Raw genomic sequence first — 17,873 nt, forward strand, 5'->3', positions numbered from 1 at the left:
CCTTTGGGAGTGTCACAGGACCTTTCTCCACTTCCTTTTCCCTTTTGTGCAGATTGCATACTCCTTTTCTTCTCTCCATCTCCCTGTCCCCCATCCCTTTTATTTGGCTAATGCTCTGTGCCTAATCACGTTAGCCAGCATTGGCATTATAGAGATGTTTGCAATCCAGCCCAGGTCTGATTATGAGCTTCAGCAGCCCGAGGCTACTTTAAGAATGTGTTGATTGGTAGGGGTTGGGGAGGCCCCAGAGGGGGCCAGCATTTTTGGCTGATGGAGCTGCCCACATGTGTGTCTGGGCACCGCAAGAGAGCCCTGGCTGCTTGGGTTTTGGTTCTCTCCTTGATCAGGCTCCTGGTGGGGTATTTATCCTGGCTGGGTGTCTAAGCCCTTCCTGATTGTATTAAGCCTCATGAAAGTGAGGCCCCAAACAATCCAGCTAGTGTGGCTAGTGCTGTAACCACAGCAAAGTGTGCCCTGTATTTCTTGTCATTCTCTGTTTAAGCTCATTTCAACTTTCTCCCAACACTGGGAGTATAAAGAAACTGCCACGTGTTTCTTTGGTCTGCAAGCATTACCTCATTTCCCTTGTCTCGGGTATTAATTCAGAAATATTTATTAAGCGATTTCAGGATTTGGGGCAATTTTGAAAGCATTCGGTTCAAATTCCAAGAAGGATGCCATGGGTTTAAAGGAAATTAGCTACCTCTCCCCTTCTCTCCATTTTCTCAAAAGCACCCTGTATTTTCCTTTAGAGCATTTTGCTTTCTTGTCATTGTTGCCCTAATTATTTACAATCATTCCCTCAATGTCTGTCTTCTCTATCAGATTGTAAAAATCTCCATCTGGGCAGGGTTCATGAGTGGTGTCTTCGCCACTGTATTCCCAGGGGGAGGCATAGTAAGTTCTTGACCAGCTATTGACTACATTTTGGTTGACAAGGATATGGCATCCTACCTGGAAGGTGTAATTATATTTTTGAAAGTTTGCACATAGCACGGAGGAATATTCATGTAGTTGCACATAGTTATGTGTGTGAAAACTGGATCCTTGGAATCAACCTAAGAGCCTGTGCTATATCACTCAAAGAGTCTTAAAGTGTTTCTTTCTTGTGTTTCTTGAAAAGATCTGAGACAAGACTACCTGAGTCACGAACCCTAGAGAGTCTGGTGTGAAATTGTTGCAGGAAGGGGGACCTCTTCCAGGGCCCGAGAGTGGGCTCTTGTCTAACACTCGGAAATGAATTATCTGAGGAGATACACGTGCTGACAAAGCAAGAGACTTTACTGGGAAGGGACACCCAGGTGGAGAGCAGGAGGGTAAGGGAACTCAGGAGGACTGCTCTGCCACGTGGCTTGCAGTCTCTGGTATTATGGTAATGGGATTAATTAGTTTCCGGGTTGTCTCTGGCCAATCATTCTGACTCATGGTTCTTCCTGGTGGTGCATGCATCACTCAGCCAAGATGGATTCCAGTGAGGAGGATTCTGGGAGGTTGGCAGGACATATGGACTGGCGTCTCCTCTCTCCTTTTGGCCTTTCCCGAATTCTTCCGGTTGGTGGTGGCATGTTAGTTCCGAGTACCTTACCAGGACCTCCTGTCGCAAGATAAGTCATGCACATGGTTACTGTGGTGCCTGGCCAGGGTGGGCGGTTTCAGTCAGTGGTTCCCCTAACAAAATGAAATTACTTTGGGTTGTACAATTGTGAAGACACGTATCCCCATGTGTGTATATTTAGTATACTGTACTTTGCTAAAATTGGGGGCTCGGTGAATCAGACTTCCTGGATTCATATCCCGGTTCTATCCGTTTCTAGATGTCCCATATGAATGTTGTATGGCCTTCAGCACAATGTTTGCCATCCCTATGCCTTAGTCTATTCATCTATAAGAGGGGATAGTAATAGTCCTCACCTCATAGGCTTGTTTTGGGATTGAGATCATTTATACAGCACTTACGTCAATGCCTAGCTCAAAGTAAGCTGAATAAATGTCATTATTATTACTTCTATAAATATGTAGTAGTAAAATTGTCTTTGCACGCGTGGTGAGTTAAAAATAAGAGGGTTTTTTAGGAGGAGGGAAAACTCCGGTTACTGAAAACCACATGGGCTGCATGGAAGTGGAAGTGGGCTCTGCTATAAGTGGAAGTAATGCTGGTAGCCCAGGACACAGCACTTTAGGGAGGAAGAGAAGAAAGGGTGAGTATAGAGAAGACATATAGTTATTTAGTCATTGGCACGTATTAGCAAAGCATTGGGATGACAGAATTAAAAACTGGGAGATACATTCAGCCATTGACTAGGAGTGTCGATGGAGTTTCGACTCATTTGGCATCTGAGTGCTTCCAGCCATGCTCACCTGGCATCGGCAAAAATGGTCATTTCAGTCCAGCCAACATTCAGGGATTGCTGGTGACTTGCCTTTGTGAAGCCCAAACTCCAAATCGTCATCTAGCCTGGCTGGTTGTTGGGATCCGGCAATTCTGACAGTAACATCTGCCAGTCCCCCCTGGACAGTTACTGGGGTCAGAAATTGCATTGTCCCGCAATTACTGGAAGTACCCAGAACATTTCTGATTTCAGAATACTCCCGTAGTGAGACAGAATTGGTCGGGAATGACATTGCCTGGCCTCTCAGAACAAACACGAGTGACTTGCCACAAAGCCACCCTGATGCAGCTTTGTCACCACGTCCCCCGCATTCACTCTACAGAGTGGGCTTGAAGTACACTGCCGGAAGGGAGCACCAGGCTGGCACGTTCCCTTCTTAGTCTTCCTCTCAACTTGGCCCACAGTGGGGTTTCTGGCCAATCCAGGATGGGTCTTCTTTTTCTTTTTAATTCCTTTAAAATGGAAGACTCAGTTTTAATTGACTGAGGTATAGTATTATTTATTAAAAATGATATATTACAGATACTACTGTGTTTTTTCATCCCAAAGAACTTTTCACACCAGTTGGGTTCTTTGATCTTTTCAACAACCCTGTGAGGTAAGTTGGGCGGTTAAGCATACTATTAATTTCATTTTGATTGTGCAGACTCAAGGAGGGGAAGTGATGACTTATCCAAAGACATACGTTGGTTAAGCTGGTGTTAATAATAGCTAATATGTAGCAATTACCTTGTACCAAATACTATCATAAGTATTTATTTAATCCACACAGTGAGCCAATGAAGAAGTCACTGTTATTATCCCTGTTACATGGCTGAGGAAACTGAGACATGGAAAGATGAAATCAACTGCCCAAGATTTCAGCTGGTAAGTGATAGAGCTGCGATTACAACCCATGTTTCTTGGCTTCAGAGTCTAGGTACTTATCCACTGTCATATGTTGGATGATACAGTGCATGGTCTCAGGGATTTTCAGGCAATTCTTGTTCCAGTTACTGTCTCCCTTTACCAGTTTCCTGTCTTCTTTAAGGATCTCCTAATCTTAGATGGACAAAGCATGTTCTAAAATGAACAGAAAAGAAGTGTGTTCACTTCTTTATTATACAAGCAAGAGCAGTAGCTGGAGAAGAAAATGGGAACCACCTTCAAAATGATAATGAGATGAAAGATTGAAGCTTATGAGAAGGGAAAATGCTGCTGAAACTATTGTCTCGCTCTTTTGGTTGTTGCCAAGGACTCTTGTTGGCTTCCTGCTCTGTGCAGTTTTATTTTGTTGAAGTAGGAGGAGGCATATCAATGCTGAAGTCAGACTCACTGTGGAGTTGGGGAGGGTCCATGTCAGTTGCATTTTCTTTCTTTGTGAACTTCAGAGAAGTGTTGGCAGCAACCAGATTTGAGATCTTGCAGGTAAGGGTTTTAGAGCCCCCGAGAGAGCCTGCTTTTCTGGTGAGCTCCTAGGTTTGTGGGATGTAGAATTCATGTGAAAACTATTCAACTATTCTGAAAGAAAGAGACTTTAAAATTAACTTTGACTTGACTATAGGGGGTTTTGGTGCTAATAGGTTAGGACATGCTATTCAGAAATTAGGTCCTTATAGCCAGGGGTCAGATGGAACTTCTCAGGGCCATTTTGAGACAGTGAGAATGCACAGAGAAGGAGACAGCTGACTTTTGGTTCTTTGGACCACCAAGTGTTTTTGTGATTGAAGTAATTCATTTGTTACTATCAGTGTATGATTTGGAGAAAATACCATTTTCTAAGTGGCAGATTTTCTCCCATGGAAGGTATTCCTTTTGGTTGGGTGGGAGTGGGATGGGGGAGTGAGTAGGAATTTTCAGGGCTCCAAAATGCTCAACAGTTTGTTTCTTGCTTGACTTCACATGCAGCAGGATAACTAATTCAGATAACTCCATGGGGGCCTCACCTGGGTTTCCTGTATGGTGTCTAATTTTCTTCCTGCTTGAGTTATTATGTAATCACATTATGTTGTCAAAACTTGGACAGTGGGAGAGAGTAAGGTAATAGAGAGAGACCCAAATTCCCTGGGCACTTCTGCTTAACATGACTTTTCTGACCTTTGGCATAAGTATTAACCCGAGAATGCCAACTTTGTCATGTCTACAAGCATGTGTGCATGGGTGGACAGGGTGAGATGGGGGGTGACGTTAGACATGTATTATAGTGGGCACAATGCCAAAGGAGACAACTGAAAAATGAAACTCTTTGCCAGACTAGTTTATCTGACATCTTTAGACAAATAAATTGTGTTGCTTAAGAGAATTTTGGCTGTGAGAAATTGGGATTGATAATCATATGGATTTGTCTGTAATAAATGTTATGTGCCTATAAATTTAAAGAAGGTGTTTATATTCATGTGTTGACACTCTCTGGGGGTAATTATAAACACTGCCCTCCACACAGACTGATATATTTAAAAATTTTTATTGATTTATAAAATTACAAAAGTAATGTAGCAATAACATTAAGTGAATTTGGAAGAAGAAAAAAAAAAAACTTCTAGCAATCTTACTATTTGTGTGTCGTAACTTTTTTCATGTTTGACTTTTACCTTTTTGCTGTTGGCTTACATATTTTCTATAGAGTTGGAATCCTAGCTACACAGACTTAATTTACCCAATAAAATTTGCAAACTGGAGGCAGCTTCAGTAGTAGATCCATGGACAGGTGAGCAAGAAGGGGCATCTGAAAGCATGTGGCCTGATCTTGTTCTGCATGTGAAATGGCAGAAGCCCAGAGAGGTGAAGAGATTTGCCTGAAGGACAAAGATTGGGAGTAGCTGAGGTGGGGCTTTTCTCATCACAGTGCTGCTTCTGACCACTCTACAATCTCTCTCTACCTTAGTCTTGAGACTTGCCCTCCAACACCACATATCTCTTCAACTTGTGTGTGTGTGTGTGTGTGTGTGTGTGTGTGTGTGTGTGTGTGTGTATATATATACATGTAAATATATATTTATAGACATGAATTGCTCTCTAATATATGGAAAAGCTTAGTTATGGCAAACTACAGTTTTATAAACGATTATAAAAGTTGGAAAGATTTGAAGAGGTAGTCATGAAACTGTGGGATTTTACATTTTCTCACATAACAAGTCTCCTAAAAAGTTTTTTCTAAGGTCTTATGCTATGTAATGTTAGGTCACTTATGATGAAATGCCACTGCCTAGAAATGTGAAAACCTTACTGGCCCTGGGAAGTAAGCCCATAGGAGATGGAAAAGAGAATAAAGTTGTAGGGTGAGCTGATTACAATGGATAATTGTTTTCTCACAAACAAAAGTGAAGTTTATATAAACCTTTTTAAATGGAGAAACCACAAGTTTATTTATTTGGCTCTTAAGTGGTAGTAAAGATTGATTTCCCACTGAGTTGGAGGGTCTATCTTTTTTTTTAATCCTGATTTTTAATATTAGCCTTTAGCAGAAGTCTATAGGAGTGGTAGTCATCATCTTGGAATGTTTTTGATACATCTGGATTAAAGCTTTCCCTCTTTTAGGTGTAGTTAGCCATACCTTTACAAATGAATAACTACAGGGAATTAAAAGAGAATGAAAACATGTAACCAGATTTGCTTGAGAGGTAGATTTGTAGATAATTTTGGGGAGGGAGATTTTTTTCTCTAGACTATAAATTAATTTTGGTAGTTAAAAATGTATGTCAAAGGCAAATATTTTTCCAGTTTCAAATCAGCTCCTTGAAAGAACGCTGCTTATTTTTTGTTGGAAGATGCCGTTTTGGATTCCCTAGTTTAGGAAGAATAATCTATCTCTAGCACATCAGCACACTCTGTCACTAAAATAAGTGCCTAATAAGTATTTCCTAAATAAATGGATTTTCTTCATTCAATTTCTTTACTTTGTGGCCTGTTTCCCCTGTTGGTACTCTCCAGAAATGGGTCTTCTATGTAGTATCAGTCAGGTAGACTAGGTTACGTTGCAGTAACGTCTCTGTGACTTTACACTCATGCTACATATCCATCTTGGGTCAACAGGCAGGCCCTGCTCATCTAGTCACTCAGGGATTTAAGGGGATGTAGGCTCCATTTCAACATGTCCTCCCACTTCATTGCTATAAGGAGGAAAGGATGCCGAGAATTGTGTCTGCCCAGAAGAGACACTTACCACCTTCTGTGTTGGCTAAGGCAAGGCACGTGGCCACACCTAGATCAAATCCTACCATGTTGTCTGGAAGCAAGCTCAGAATAAGTGGGAAGTGCCCTGATGACTACCCCGTGATTATATGGTAATGATGGAGATTCGTGTGGACTTTTTCCTGAAGAGTTTATAAAGTGATTCCAGTGTTTATACCTAATCCACAATTAAGGGAGATAGGTAGGTTGCTGGTGTCGCTGCTCCTGGAAGAAGTAGAAGGACATAGGGAGGGAGAATTAGTGACTTACTTAAAGCCATGGAATGTATTAGCAGACATCCTGACACCTAGACCCCCAGATTCTTTTTTTTTTTTTTTTACCATCTTTATTGGACTATAATTGCTTTACAATGGTGTGTTAGTTTCTGCTGTATAACAAAGTGAATCAGCTATACTTATACATATATCCCCATATCCCTTCCCTCTTGCGTCTCCCTCCCACCCTCCCTGTCCCACCCCTCTAGGTGGACACAAAGCACCGAACTCATCTCCCTGTGCTATGCAGCTGCTTCCCACTAGCTATCTATTTTACATTTGGTAGTGTATATATGTCCATGCCACTCTCTTACTTCGTCCCAGCTTACCCTTCCCCCCTCCCCGTGTCCTCTAGTCCATTCTCTGTGTCTGCGTCTTTATTCCTTTCCTGTCCCTAGGTTCTTTAGAACCATTTTTTTTTTAAGATTCCACATATATGTGTTAGCATACGACCCCCAGATTCTTGATGCGCTGTCTTCAGAACCACCTTCACGAATGGCTCTCCTTAGTCTTTTCAGGAATAACTCTCATTTTTTGAAACATCTTGATGCCAAGTCTCTGTGAGGTGATGGGTGAGTTTGCAGTTTAAATAGACTTTTGAATGATTGGTCTTTTCTTCTGGAGCAACTCTGGGAGGCTAGATTGTGTAGACTAGAAAAAAGAAAGTAAAATGTGGATTAAAGTCAGGCAGGTCTGGGTTTAAATTTCAGTTCCATCTCTCCACTGTGTGACCTCGGGGAAGTAACTTAACTTGTCTGAGATTCAGTTTCTTCCTCTGAAAAACGAGGATAATATTTCCTACCTTGCAGATCGTGGTGATGAAAGAGGAAAGGTGTGGAAGGCATAGCACAATGCTGGGCACCCAGGAGAGGTTCTGTAAGTGCAACAACGTCACCCAATTCTTCAGTGCTTTGGTTGCCCACATTTTGAGCACCAGAGCAGGCCCAGGAAAATTGGAGCACTGTTCCCAAGTGAGACTGATATTGTTTCAAGATAAACAACTTGGTTTCTGTCTGCTGTAAGCTCCTCAACTTATTTTGCTAAAATATCATAAAGTTCTAAGTTCCGTTATACATTTCAGGACCTTTTTCTTTAGTTCTGTTTCCTCCCAAGTTCTTGGAAGTGCTTTTAGGGCAACCCAGTAGTCATGGTATGGCAAAGAGGCACCAAGAAATTACTGCAGTCAAACAGTGCCTTCTAGAAACTACCTCATCCTAGTTCCAAGAAACTTTTAGATACCCAGTGCCAAGGAGCCTTTCTGTGATTCGTGGGGAAACTCTTACAGTGGGGATAGCAGAGAGGAGTCACAGCCCTGAGCTGGCTGCCTTGTTGAAAAGCATAACTCTGCTCTAGGCAGAAGATGGTCTGCTCTCACTTTCCCCGTTAACGGGACACCAGCCTTCACCAACTTCATGTGTTCTGGGTGGGCTCACATGTTTCAACGGTGTTGTTGGGTGCCTTGTAGGTCTGATTTCACCCTGAGTTTCTCTTTGCTCTACTTTCAAGGTGAATTGCATTGAGGCTGTTTGGACCAAAGTTAGGAGGGTTTGGGAAAAAGAAAACAAAACATCATTTTTGTGTGTGTGTGTGTGCTTGTTTTTTTAATTAAAAAATTTTTTTTAAATTTAATTTATTTTTTTAACATCTTTATTGGAGTATAACTGCTTCACACTAATGGTGTGTTAGTTTCTGCTTTATAACAAAGTGAATCAGCTATACATATACTACCCAAAGCAATCTACAGATTCAATGCAATCCATATCAAGCTACCAGTGGCATTTTTCACAGAACTAGAACAAAAAATCTCACAATTTGTATGGAAACACAAAAGACCCCAAATAGCCAAAGCAATCTTGAGAAAGAAAAATGGAGCTGGAGGAATCAGGCTCCTGGACTTCAGACTATACTACAAAGCTACAGTAATCAAGATACTATGGTACTGGCACAAAAACAGAAATATAGATCAATGGGAAAGGATAGAAAGCCTGGAGATAAACCCATATGGTCACCTTATTTTTGATAAAGGAGGAAAGACTATACAATGAAGAAAAGACAGCCTCTTCAGGCTTCCCTGGTGGTGCAGTGGTTGAGAATCCGCCTGCCAGTGCAGGGGAAACGGGTTTGAGCCCTGGTCTGGGATGATCCCACATACCGCGGAGCAACTGGGCCCATGAGCCACAGCTACTGAGCCTGCGTGTCTGGGGCCTGTGCTCCGCAACAAGAGAGGCTGCAATAGTGAGAGGCCCGCGCACCGCGATGAAGAGTTGCCCCCCTTGCCGCAACTAGAGCAAGCCCTCACACAGAAACGAAGACCCAACACAGCCAAAAAAAAAAAAAAAAAAAAAAAAGACAGCCTCTTCAATAAGTGGTGCTGGGAAAACTGGACAGCTACATGTAAAAGAATGAAATTAGAACACTTCCTAACACCATACACAAAAATAAACTCAAAATGGATTAAAGACCTAAATGTAAGACCAGACAGTATAAAGCTCTTAGAGGAAAACATAGGAAGAACACTCTTTGACATAAATCACAGCAATATCTTTTTTGACCCACCTCCTAGAGTAATGGAAATAAAAACAAAAATAAACAAATGGTACCTAATGAAACTTAAAAGCTTTTGCACAGCAAAGGACACCATAAGCAAGACAAAAAGACAACCCTCAGAATGGGAGAAAATACTTGCAAATGAAGCAACTGACAAAGGATTAATCTCCAAAATTTACAAGCAGCTCAATATCAAAAAAACAAACAACCCAATGAAAAAATGGGCAGAAGACCTAAATAGACATTTCTCCAAAGAAAATATACAGATTGACAACAAACACATGAAAGGATGCTCAATGTAACTAATCATTAGAGAAATGCAAATCAAAACCACAATGAGGTATCACCTCACACCAGTCAGTATGGCCATCATCAAAAAATCTAGAAACAATAAATGCTGGAGAGGGTGTGGAGAAAAGGGAACCCTCTTGCACTGTTGGTGGAATGTAAATTGATACAGCCACTATGGAGAACAGTATGGAGTTTCCTTAAAAAACTAAAAACAGAACTACCATACGACCCAGCAATCCCACTACTGGGCACATACCCTGAGAAAACCATAATTCAAAAGGAGTCATGTACCACAATGCTCATTGCAGCTCTATTTGCAATATCCAGGATGTGGAAGCAACCTAAGTGTCCATCAACAGATGAATGGATAAAGAAGATGTGGCACATATATATAATGGAATATTACTCAGCCATAAAAAGAAATGAAACTGAGTTATTTGTAGTGAGGTGGATGGACCTAGAGTCTGTCATATAGAGTGAAGTAAGTCAGAAAGAGAAAAACAAATACTGCATGCTAACACATATATATGGAATCTAAAAAAAATGGTTCTGAAGAACCTAGGGGCAGGATGGGGAGGGGGAAGGGTAAGCTGGAACAAAACATCATTTTGATTCACCAGTTGCTTAGTAAGTAGCTGCTGACCAGGAATCCACCACTTGTTTTGACTATTATAAGCCAAAAAGAGAAAATTCAAACTGGTTTATGAGCATAGATACCATCTCAGTGTTTTTAAGGCCCACAAATAAAATCTAATCTTTAAAAGTGTGTGCCTGTTTGTAAAGAGACAAAATTTAAAATGTGTGTAATTTAGCAACTCAAATTCCAAATTATTTAAAACCCCATTCCTTAGACTTGCTTTTAAATATCCCCCCCTCCCCTCGTTTCTCCCCCTCACCCCCAGCTCTAGCAGGCTTCTTCCTTCCCTCCCTCTCTCCGAGGTGCGGAAATGGGTTTATGTTTAGCAAGTCCATTCAAAACCTGGAAGGTCGATGCTTTTCTTTGAGCTGGTTGAATAAATGATAACAAAACGTGATCTTTGCTCAATACCCCTTCCCCTACCTCTTTCTCCCCGCCCCCCCTTTTTTTTTGTACTATACTGGGGAGAAAAATACTTTCCAAACACAGAACTTTATGGCCAGAGACAATCTGGCTGCTGGAATAAACAGTCTGCTCCCTCGTTTACCATTCCATCATGGGCTTCAATCCTGAGGAGCTCGCGGCTGCCCGCAATAGTTCTTGCTTGGCAGCAGGGAAGTCTGCCAATGTCCCATCAGGCTTGTTTCTTAAGCAAAGTTGCATAAGTTAACAGGTTTTATTGTTGGGGGTAATCTGGGGTTGTGATTACAGGAGGGAGGGACGAGGCCCCCAGAGTGTTTGCCAGCAACAGCCCTTGGCTTTGCTCATTCCCACTCCTCATTAATTTGTGTGAGCTCAGCTTGGATAACAAACGTGGGGCAGGGGATCCTATTCAGCCAGGCCTGGCCCCGGTAAGGCCTGTGAGCTAACTGCTCTAATTGAGTGGGAGGGGCTGCCTTCCTCTCACTCCTGTCCCTTCCCGGCCCTGTTTGGAGAGGAATGAATGGAGGCCCACTTCAGCTCCTGCTGGCAGCCCTGAGGCCGGCTGGGCCCTGGGATCCACTGCTGGGATCCATATCACCGCCAGCCCTCTTACAACTGCTGCTCTGGTCCTTCATTGTGTGAGGAGGTATTCCAACAGTGCTCATTCTGGGCTTTGCTTTCTTGTTTTCTCTTGCTTTCCTTTTGGGTTGAGAAACACTCTGCTATAATTTATATCTGGGAAACAGCATTAGAAACGTGTTAGCATTCCGCTCCGGATGGACAGATCATTTACAACTAGCACAATATATTATCGATGTGCTGCTCTTTAGGACCTGCTATGTAACAGACATGTAATGAAGCATAGGAAATGTGGATTTCATTTCCAAGCCCCAAAAGGAGAAAATGATTCCGGGGCAGAAAACTCACCCCAGGTGGGGGGCAAGGGGTGGGGGTTTGGGGGGCAGGGGAAGGGTCTGTCTCTTTAAGACAGACTAGGAGGAAAACCAGAAGTCATCAGCTCCAAAAGTAACAAATGAGAGCCCAGAGCTGTGGAGCTAATGTGCAAACTTGTTTCTGTCCTCTATGGCGCCATCATTTATTCAGGAGGTAGAAGCAGAAGACGGGGACTTGCATTTGCTTGATACTCAATTATACATTAGTGTACATCACTTGGCAATCTGTTCATATCAATTTAATTGGATTTTAATATTGCCTCTGATCTTGTTGTCCAATTAACAGTACTGGCTGGCAATAAAGCAGAACCACACACTATGTAACACCTTTGATCCCTGCCATATGGAGCTCTTCCATTGATTACCACATTTTCAAAAAATTTCACTCTCTCAATATGGGCTGTGATAAATGGGAGAAAAAGCACATCCCTGATGTGATAAAAATTTCACTTCAACTCGCAACTTCATTTATTTTGTTGACATTCGGCTCTGATTAAGAACAATAAAAAAATCATGCCCTGAATATCATATGCAAATACAACCCTGGGCATGAATCTAATCATGCCATGGGAGCATTACCATGACTAGCCTGGCATCGGCTCAATTTTTTTTAAAGTGACAGCATACACTTCTGGGCTCACTGTGCAAAGTAGTCACCACCGCTATGTCATTTAATAAACATCTGATGTTTTGGTTCCCACCAAGGCATGGAGAAAGTATCTGAATTTCTGCCTGTTATTACGAGGCCTCTGTGTTCAGGTGATGCCTGGCATTGACCTCCCCTGTGCCCATTCCTTTGCTCCCCGCTCCTGGAGGTCCAGGCAGCTGGGAGCTGGGATAGGGGTGAGGTTCTTGGGTGACCCCCTCAGGCTTCCACCTCTTCTTGGGGCCACCTCTCAGGATGGGTAGGGGCATGCAGCTTTGGTTTGGAAGGGGCTGCAACGTCAAGGACAGGATCTGCCTGCTCTTCGGAAGCTTGTGAATGCCTGTGTGCGCCAGCTTCCTGTTTGCCTCTCGGAGGTATGCAAGCAATTACGGCTTAATGCCCTGGAGACACTCCCAAATGACAGGATTAACCCCCAAGGGAAACAGGCTTCTGTTGTGAAGGATTACATCCATGTTCTAAAAGGCCCTTCCACAGCGCTGAGGAACTGCTGATCCTTTACATGCCTCCACAAGAAGGTTGCCAGTGGCCGGAGCTGGGAAAGGCCGGAGAGGCCCCTGTCTGATTGTGGGCTCTGCCCTCACACCATTTTCTCCTTGTCCTGCTCTGGGAGAGACTCCTGGATCACCTCTGTGCCTGTGCTGCTGGGTGTGACCCAGCTGGTACTGGGACGTTTGACTCCCAGCTTTAAAGCAGGGCCCGCCACCCCAGCACTCACGGGGATGTGGGGTAGAAAGGGGGTGGATAAAGGTGGCCATGCCCAGTGGCAGTGGCAGCCAGGACTCACCCGGAACCCTGGCAACTTTGGAATGCGGGAGGGTGCCAAGGCTCTCGGTTACATATGTCATAAATTATTTCTTGACCATTAGCAGTGTTTCTGCCTCATAACTGTTCTTCAGGCATATTAAATCAGCGAGAAGGAAGAGCATGCTAGGACATCTGGGGCTGCCAGATAATTCAGTTAATTTCTATTCCCTTGAACCTGGAGGTGTTAATTTGGAAGCACAACAGAAGAGTCTGAAGAATGCTAATACGTCATTTGAATGATTAATGCAATCAGGGGGATTGGGGGGACCTCTGTTTACTCTTTAATTTTGACATGGCACAGCAAGGAGGAGAGTGGCTGATTTTCTAAAGTTAAGGGTGAGTTGGTTTCATTTCAGTCACATGGCCTCCACTGGGGTTTGGGGAGCTGGGGTGACTCAGAAGGGCTGTATCGGGCGACGGGGGCCAGTTTTGTTCGTATAATGGGTACCGCCAGGAAAACAGATGAAATTGTTTGTGATCTGATGAGCCCTGTCCTCTTGGGTGAAGAAGCTCCCAGAAGCTGCTGGGAACAGCAAACAGAAGAAGAAAAAAGAAAGAAAGGAAAAGAGAGAGCCTGGAAAAACATAGCTGAAAATAGGTGATAGCCTTATAATGTACATGTATTTTTATCTGACATTTCCAAATTGAGTGGCTTTCTTTAAAAGAAGGAAAATATTTCCAAATTTATTTAAATGGAACCTTATTAGGGAAAGCTTAGGACTGAGCAACTATTTAAAAATATATTTTGAGGAGAGACGCAAAGGAAGACCTTTAATTCTTAGCAGACTGTAGGCATTTTAAAGAAGCCTTGTGTCTATTTATTGTGCTGCCTCTGATTAGAGGCAGCTTATGACTGTGATAACAGGAAATTTTAAAGGGCACTTTCCCCCCACCAGCCAGACACTGTAGTATCTCCTTTTTAAAACAAAGAAGGTATTGTGAGAGTGGAAGGGATTTGGCCCCAAGCACTAAACAAATTTTAGAGAGCAGAAAAAACCCTGTAATTATGTTAATAGTAAATTAATGTTTTGCAATTTACCCATATCACCTCAGAATAGGTGTTGTTCAAAGTACCTATTGGAACTATTCGACAGACACACTGGAGCAGGGGAGAAGTCAAAATGTTTAGTTTCTTATAAAGCCTTGTGTTTAATTTACAAATGGAGCTTCCCAACGCTAGAAATACTTGTTTTCCTGGGGTGCCACCCAGACACTGCTTCAAGAAGCTTGGATGCAGGGCCACCTTCCTGAGAGTCTCTTGTGGTTTAGAGTTTCCTTGTTTGTTAATGAGTGGGATGGACAGTAGCAGATGGGCAGAGATGGAAAGGACCTTTCCATCTCAGAATTCTTTGACTCAGTGACTAGCCCAGACTTCCTGAGTCTATAATACCATTGAATGTTTCCTCCCAATGACCACTGCCTTTGGCTTTTAGTCTTAGCTGACCCATGGGTCTCAGTTTAAATAGGGCCCTGAGTTGAATAGACCTCAATTTTCATGTTCATGGAATCAGTTCATAGGAACTGCTTTGTGCAAGTCAAACACATAGATTAATAAACATTTACTGAGGAACTATATATGCCAGCAAATGTGCTGAGCCCTTTCTGGAACATGAGATTTTTCTCCGTTAATTCTCAAAACAACCCTGAGAGGTAGGATTTATTACCCATATTTTACTGATGAGGAAATTAATGCTAAGTAACTTGTGTAAGGCCCCAGCTGAGGGGGTTGGAGGCATGGTTTCTGACCAGGCTGTTCCAGGCACAGTTGTGAAGCGGACCAGAGCCCTTGGTACCCTAGGCATCCTCTCCCTCATTGATGTTTCCTCTTTCCTTCAGGCATCCAGTATATGTATTATGCTCTCTGTTTTCACCGAAACCTACTTTTAAGATCTTATATTAGTCATATATTCTTTAGCATGAATTTAAACCCAAGTCAGAAACTGTGCTAGGCTTTTTTTTTAAACACATGATTTTTCTTGATTTATTCTCAAGGGATCTCAGTATTTAAAATTTTATAGCTAATAATGGAACAAAATATTCTACCTGCCTTAGTAGCTGAGACATTAACGAGTAGGAACAATTAGGGTAGATTTGCTTTAACCCTTCAAGTAAAAGTAAACGTTGGCTTTTTCTGCCATACACCAGCTAGAAGCACTCTAGAAACCAACATTTCTGATAAGCCTTACTATGGTCAATGGAAATTGTTTCAAACAAAGCACCAGACTAGGAGTGAGGAAGCCTGGATTTCACTCCTGTGTCACTAAAGTGTGTTTTGGGGCATACAGGACTGGAAATTAAAAGGGTTGGATCATAGCAATGCTCTCTCTACACCTCCTCATCCATAACAGACATTATTAATTAATCTTGGGGCTGTATCTGATCAAGTCTGAATGCTGTTTGGAATCTATCTCTACTGATCCTCCAAGCAGCATTATTTATCGTTTGCAGTTGGCACTGAAGATGAAACTTATTGCCACCCAAGGGCTAGATGGTATCCAACATTTCTTCCAGTTAAAAATTCTGTTAGATCTTCAATGTAGGAATGTAAACTAGGTCTGTGGTTCCCAAACCTGTCTGAGCATAAGCACTGGAAGCTTTGTAAATACCCCTCTTCAGTCATATTCTCTAGGAGAGAAGTTTGAGAATCTATATTTTTCTAAAGCTCCTCCAGTGATTGTGATGTAGCCAATCTATGGACTGGCATTTGGGCACTGCCACTTTAGAGTATGTGATTCAGAGTTTTGTTTATCTTAATAATGAGAATTTTCAAGTTGAAATCACTGGCAGTTCTAGCAGAGCCTCAAAAATTTTTTTAATGAATTTCTACTTTTAAGTTTTGCTCTTTGTCACCAGTCTTCTGAAGAGTACTATGGAGTACGGCCCACATCTGGACTTGTAGTGTCTGGCTCTGACTGGGTTCAAGTATTGGACACACAGGCTTATCAGCTGTGTGGCCTTGAACAAGTCATTTAACATAGGCAAGTAATTTAATCTTATCTGCCGTAAAACCAACATCAGAATACCTACCCTGTAGAATTGTTGAGATTCCAAGATTCTATTATTTTTGCTTGATATTATGTATAGCAGTTGTTGAGCACCTACCATGGACCAGGTAGTTTAAAATCAATTCTAGAGGCAAGAGGAATCAATAGAAACATGGTTTCAGAAGGCCTTCTAAACCAGTGTTTTGCTTTTCTTACCACAATCCCTGGGTTACACTTAGGCATGTGTATACACAGACAAGTGAAACAAAAGTTTCTCCAAAAATATTTATCCTTGCTTTGTGTAATGCACTTTACAATTTTCCATTCTATTCCATTAAACAATACTGACCATGACCCCCCACATTAACGTCGTGGGCCACTCATGGGTCATTACCTGCACTAGACCACTCTCTTCCCCAATTGGCCTCAACATGACCATCCACCCTCTGTGTATATACTACTGCCAGTGATGGGAGAAACTCTTTGAAGCCAGGAAAAATATCTCTCAATTCACTCTAGCTAATATTAATTGAACATCGACTATTAACAAAACAATCAACTATTTTCATACTGCATGTTTTATCTAAAGGCCTGTACTGATTATTTGGAATGCCCACTGGGTTTCCATAGTACCCTTAGCTGATCCTTAGCTATTCAGGACCTACTCTGGTACTGTTTTCTATTCCGGACTATGAAGTCTTCAGTCCTATCAAAACTCAGCTGTCCTGTGACCCAGTGATGATAAGCTGATAAGCTAATTACAGCCAGGAGGTTCTTGACTGACAGTGACAGGTATTGCCTTGCAATTTAAAGAGTAACCTTTGAAGGCTAAAATGAGGAATTATCTTTTTAGACAAAGCTAGTAAAGAGAGAATTTTGGTCATGACAGAATTTTGGAACCATTTAAAACTTTCTACCCTTGGGTAGCAGGACCAAGAACTTAGAATGAATATGTACTTGTATGCTGGGCTCACATTGGACTGGTGGTGTATCCTGTCATGCTTCTGAACATACCGAAGTATAAGGGACGCTTCCATGAGGTTTTTGTTTTCATTTAGAGGGTAGATGAGACAGTTCACGTATGCTTTCTGAAGTGTGAGGCGTGACCAAGAATAAATTCTTGGATGAGGGCTGCATTAGTAATAACTACATAATTCATGTTTGAGGCAATGACAATGCACTTATGTAGGGGAAGCACCATGTCTGAAACTCAGATTTGTGTCAGGTTAATATCAGGGTTGAATTTCTTCATATTGATTAAACTGATTGTTAATTGAATTAGCTGTATTGCCAATGAAGCAGTGATCCAAAAGAATTTCTAATTTAAAAAAGATCAAATATTCATATATATACTAATATGTATAAAATGGATAACTAATAAGAACCTGCTGTATAAAAAAATAAATGAAATAAAATTCAAAAAAATAAATAAAAATAAAAAAGATCTAATATTAGTTTGCTGATTTGATTTGAAAGACACATGGATGTCTCCTTGTTAAGCCATAGGGAGGTTTATAATGCCCTCTTCCTGGGGGTAGGGTGTATTGGTCACAAGATTAACTCTTTAAATCTGCAGTGATGTTGCAGTAACTGAGGATAAGTGCGGGGGAAGAGGAAAAACACACATACATTCATACAAAGTACAAAAGGGGAATGGCAGAGAGGGAAGAAGCGAGGGGGGTTGGGGAGAGAGAGAGGGAAAGTTATAAATGATTCCTTGAGAGACATGATGGAACCTAGGGGTTAACTAGGC

General features: G+C 42.0%; 1 protein-coding gene across 7 annotated transcripts in view; it reads left to right on the top strand.

Annotated features, from left to right (window-relative positions):
• The window catches only part of LOC309612449 (uncharacterized protein), a 774,344-nt gene that overhangs the window by 61,727 nt on the left and 694,744 nt on the right, over nucleotides 1–17,873 (top strand). For all 7 annotated transcript variants that reach the window (XR_014235131.1, XM_082358357.1, XM_082358358.1 and 4 more), the window contains exon 2: nucleotides 3,163–3,257. Coding sequence is in view for 6 of the 7 variants with exons in the window: in XM_082358357.1 (XP_082214483.1) it covers nucleotides 3,201–3,257 (57 nt within the window). In the remaining variant the exon portion in view is untranslated. The remainder of the gene's footprint in view (nucleotides 1–3,162; nucleotides 3,258–17,873) is intronic.

The sequence above is a fragment of the Balaenoptera borealis genome (genome assembly GCF_965194805.1).
Source record: "Balaenoptera borealis genome assembly, chromosome: 15".
NCBI classification, from domain to species: domain Eukaryota; kingdom Metazoa; phylum Chordata; class Mammalia; order Artiodactyla; family Balaenopteridae; genus Balaenoptera; species Balaenoptera borealis.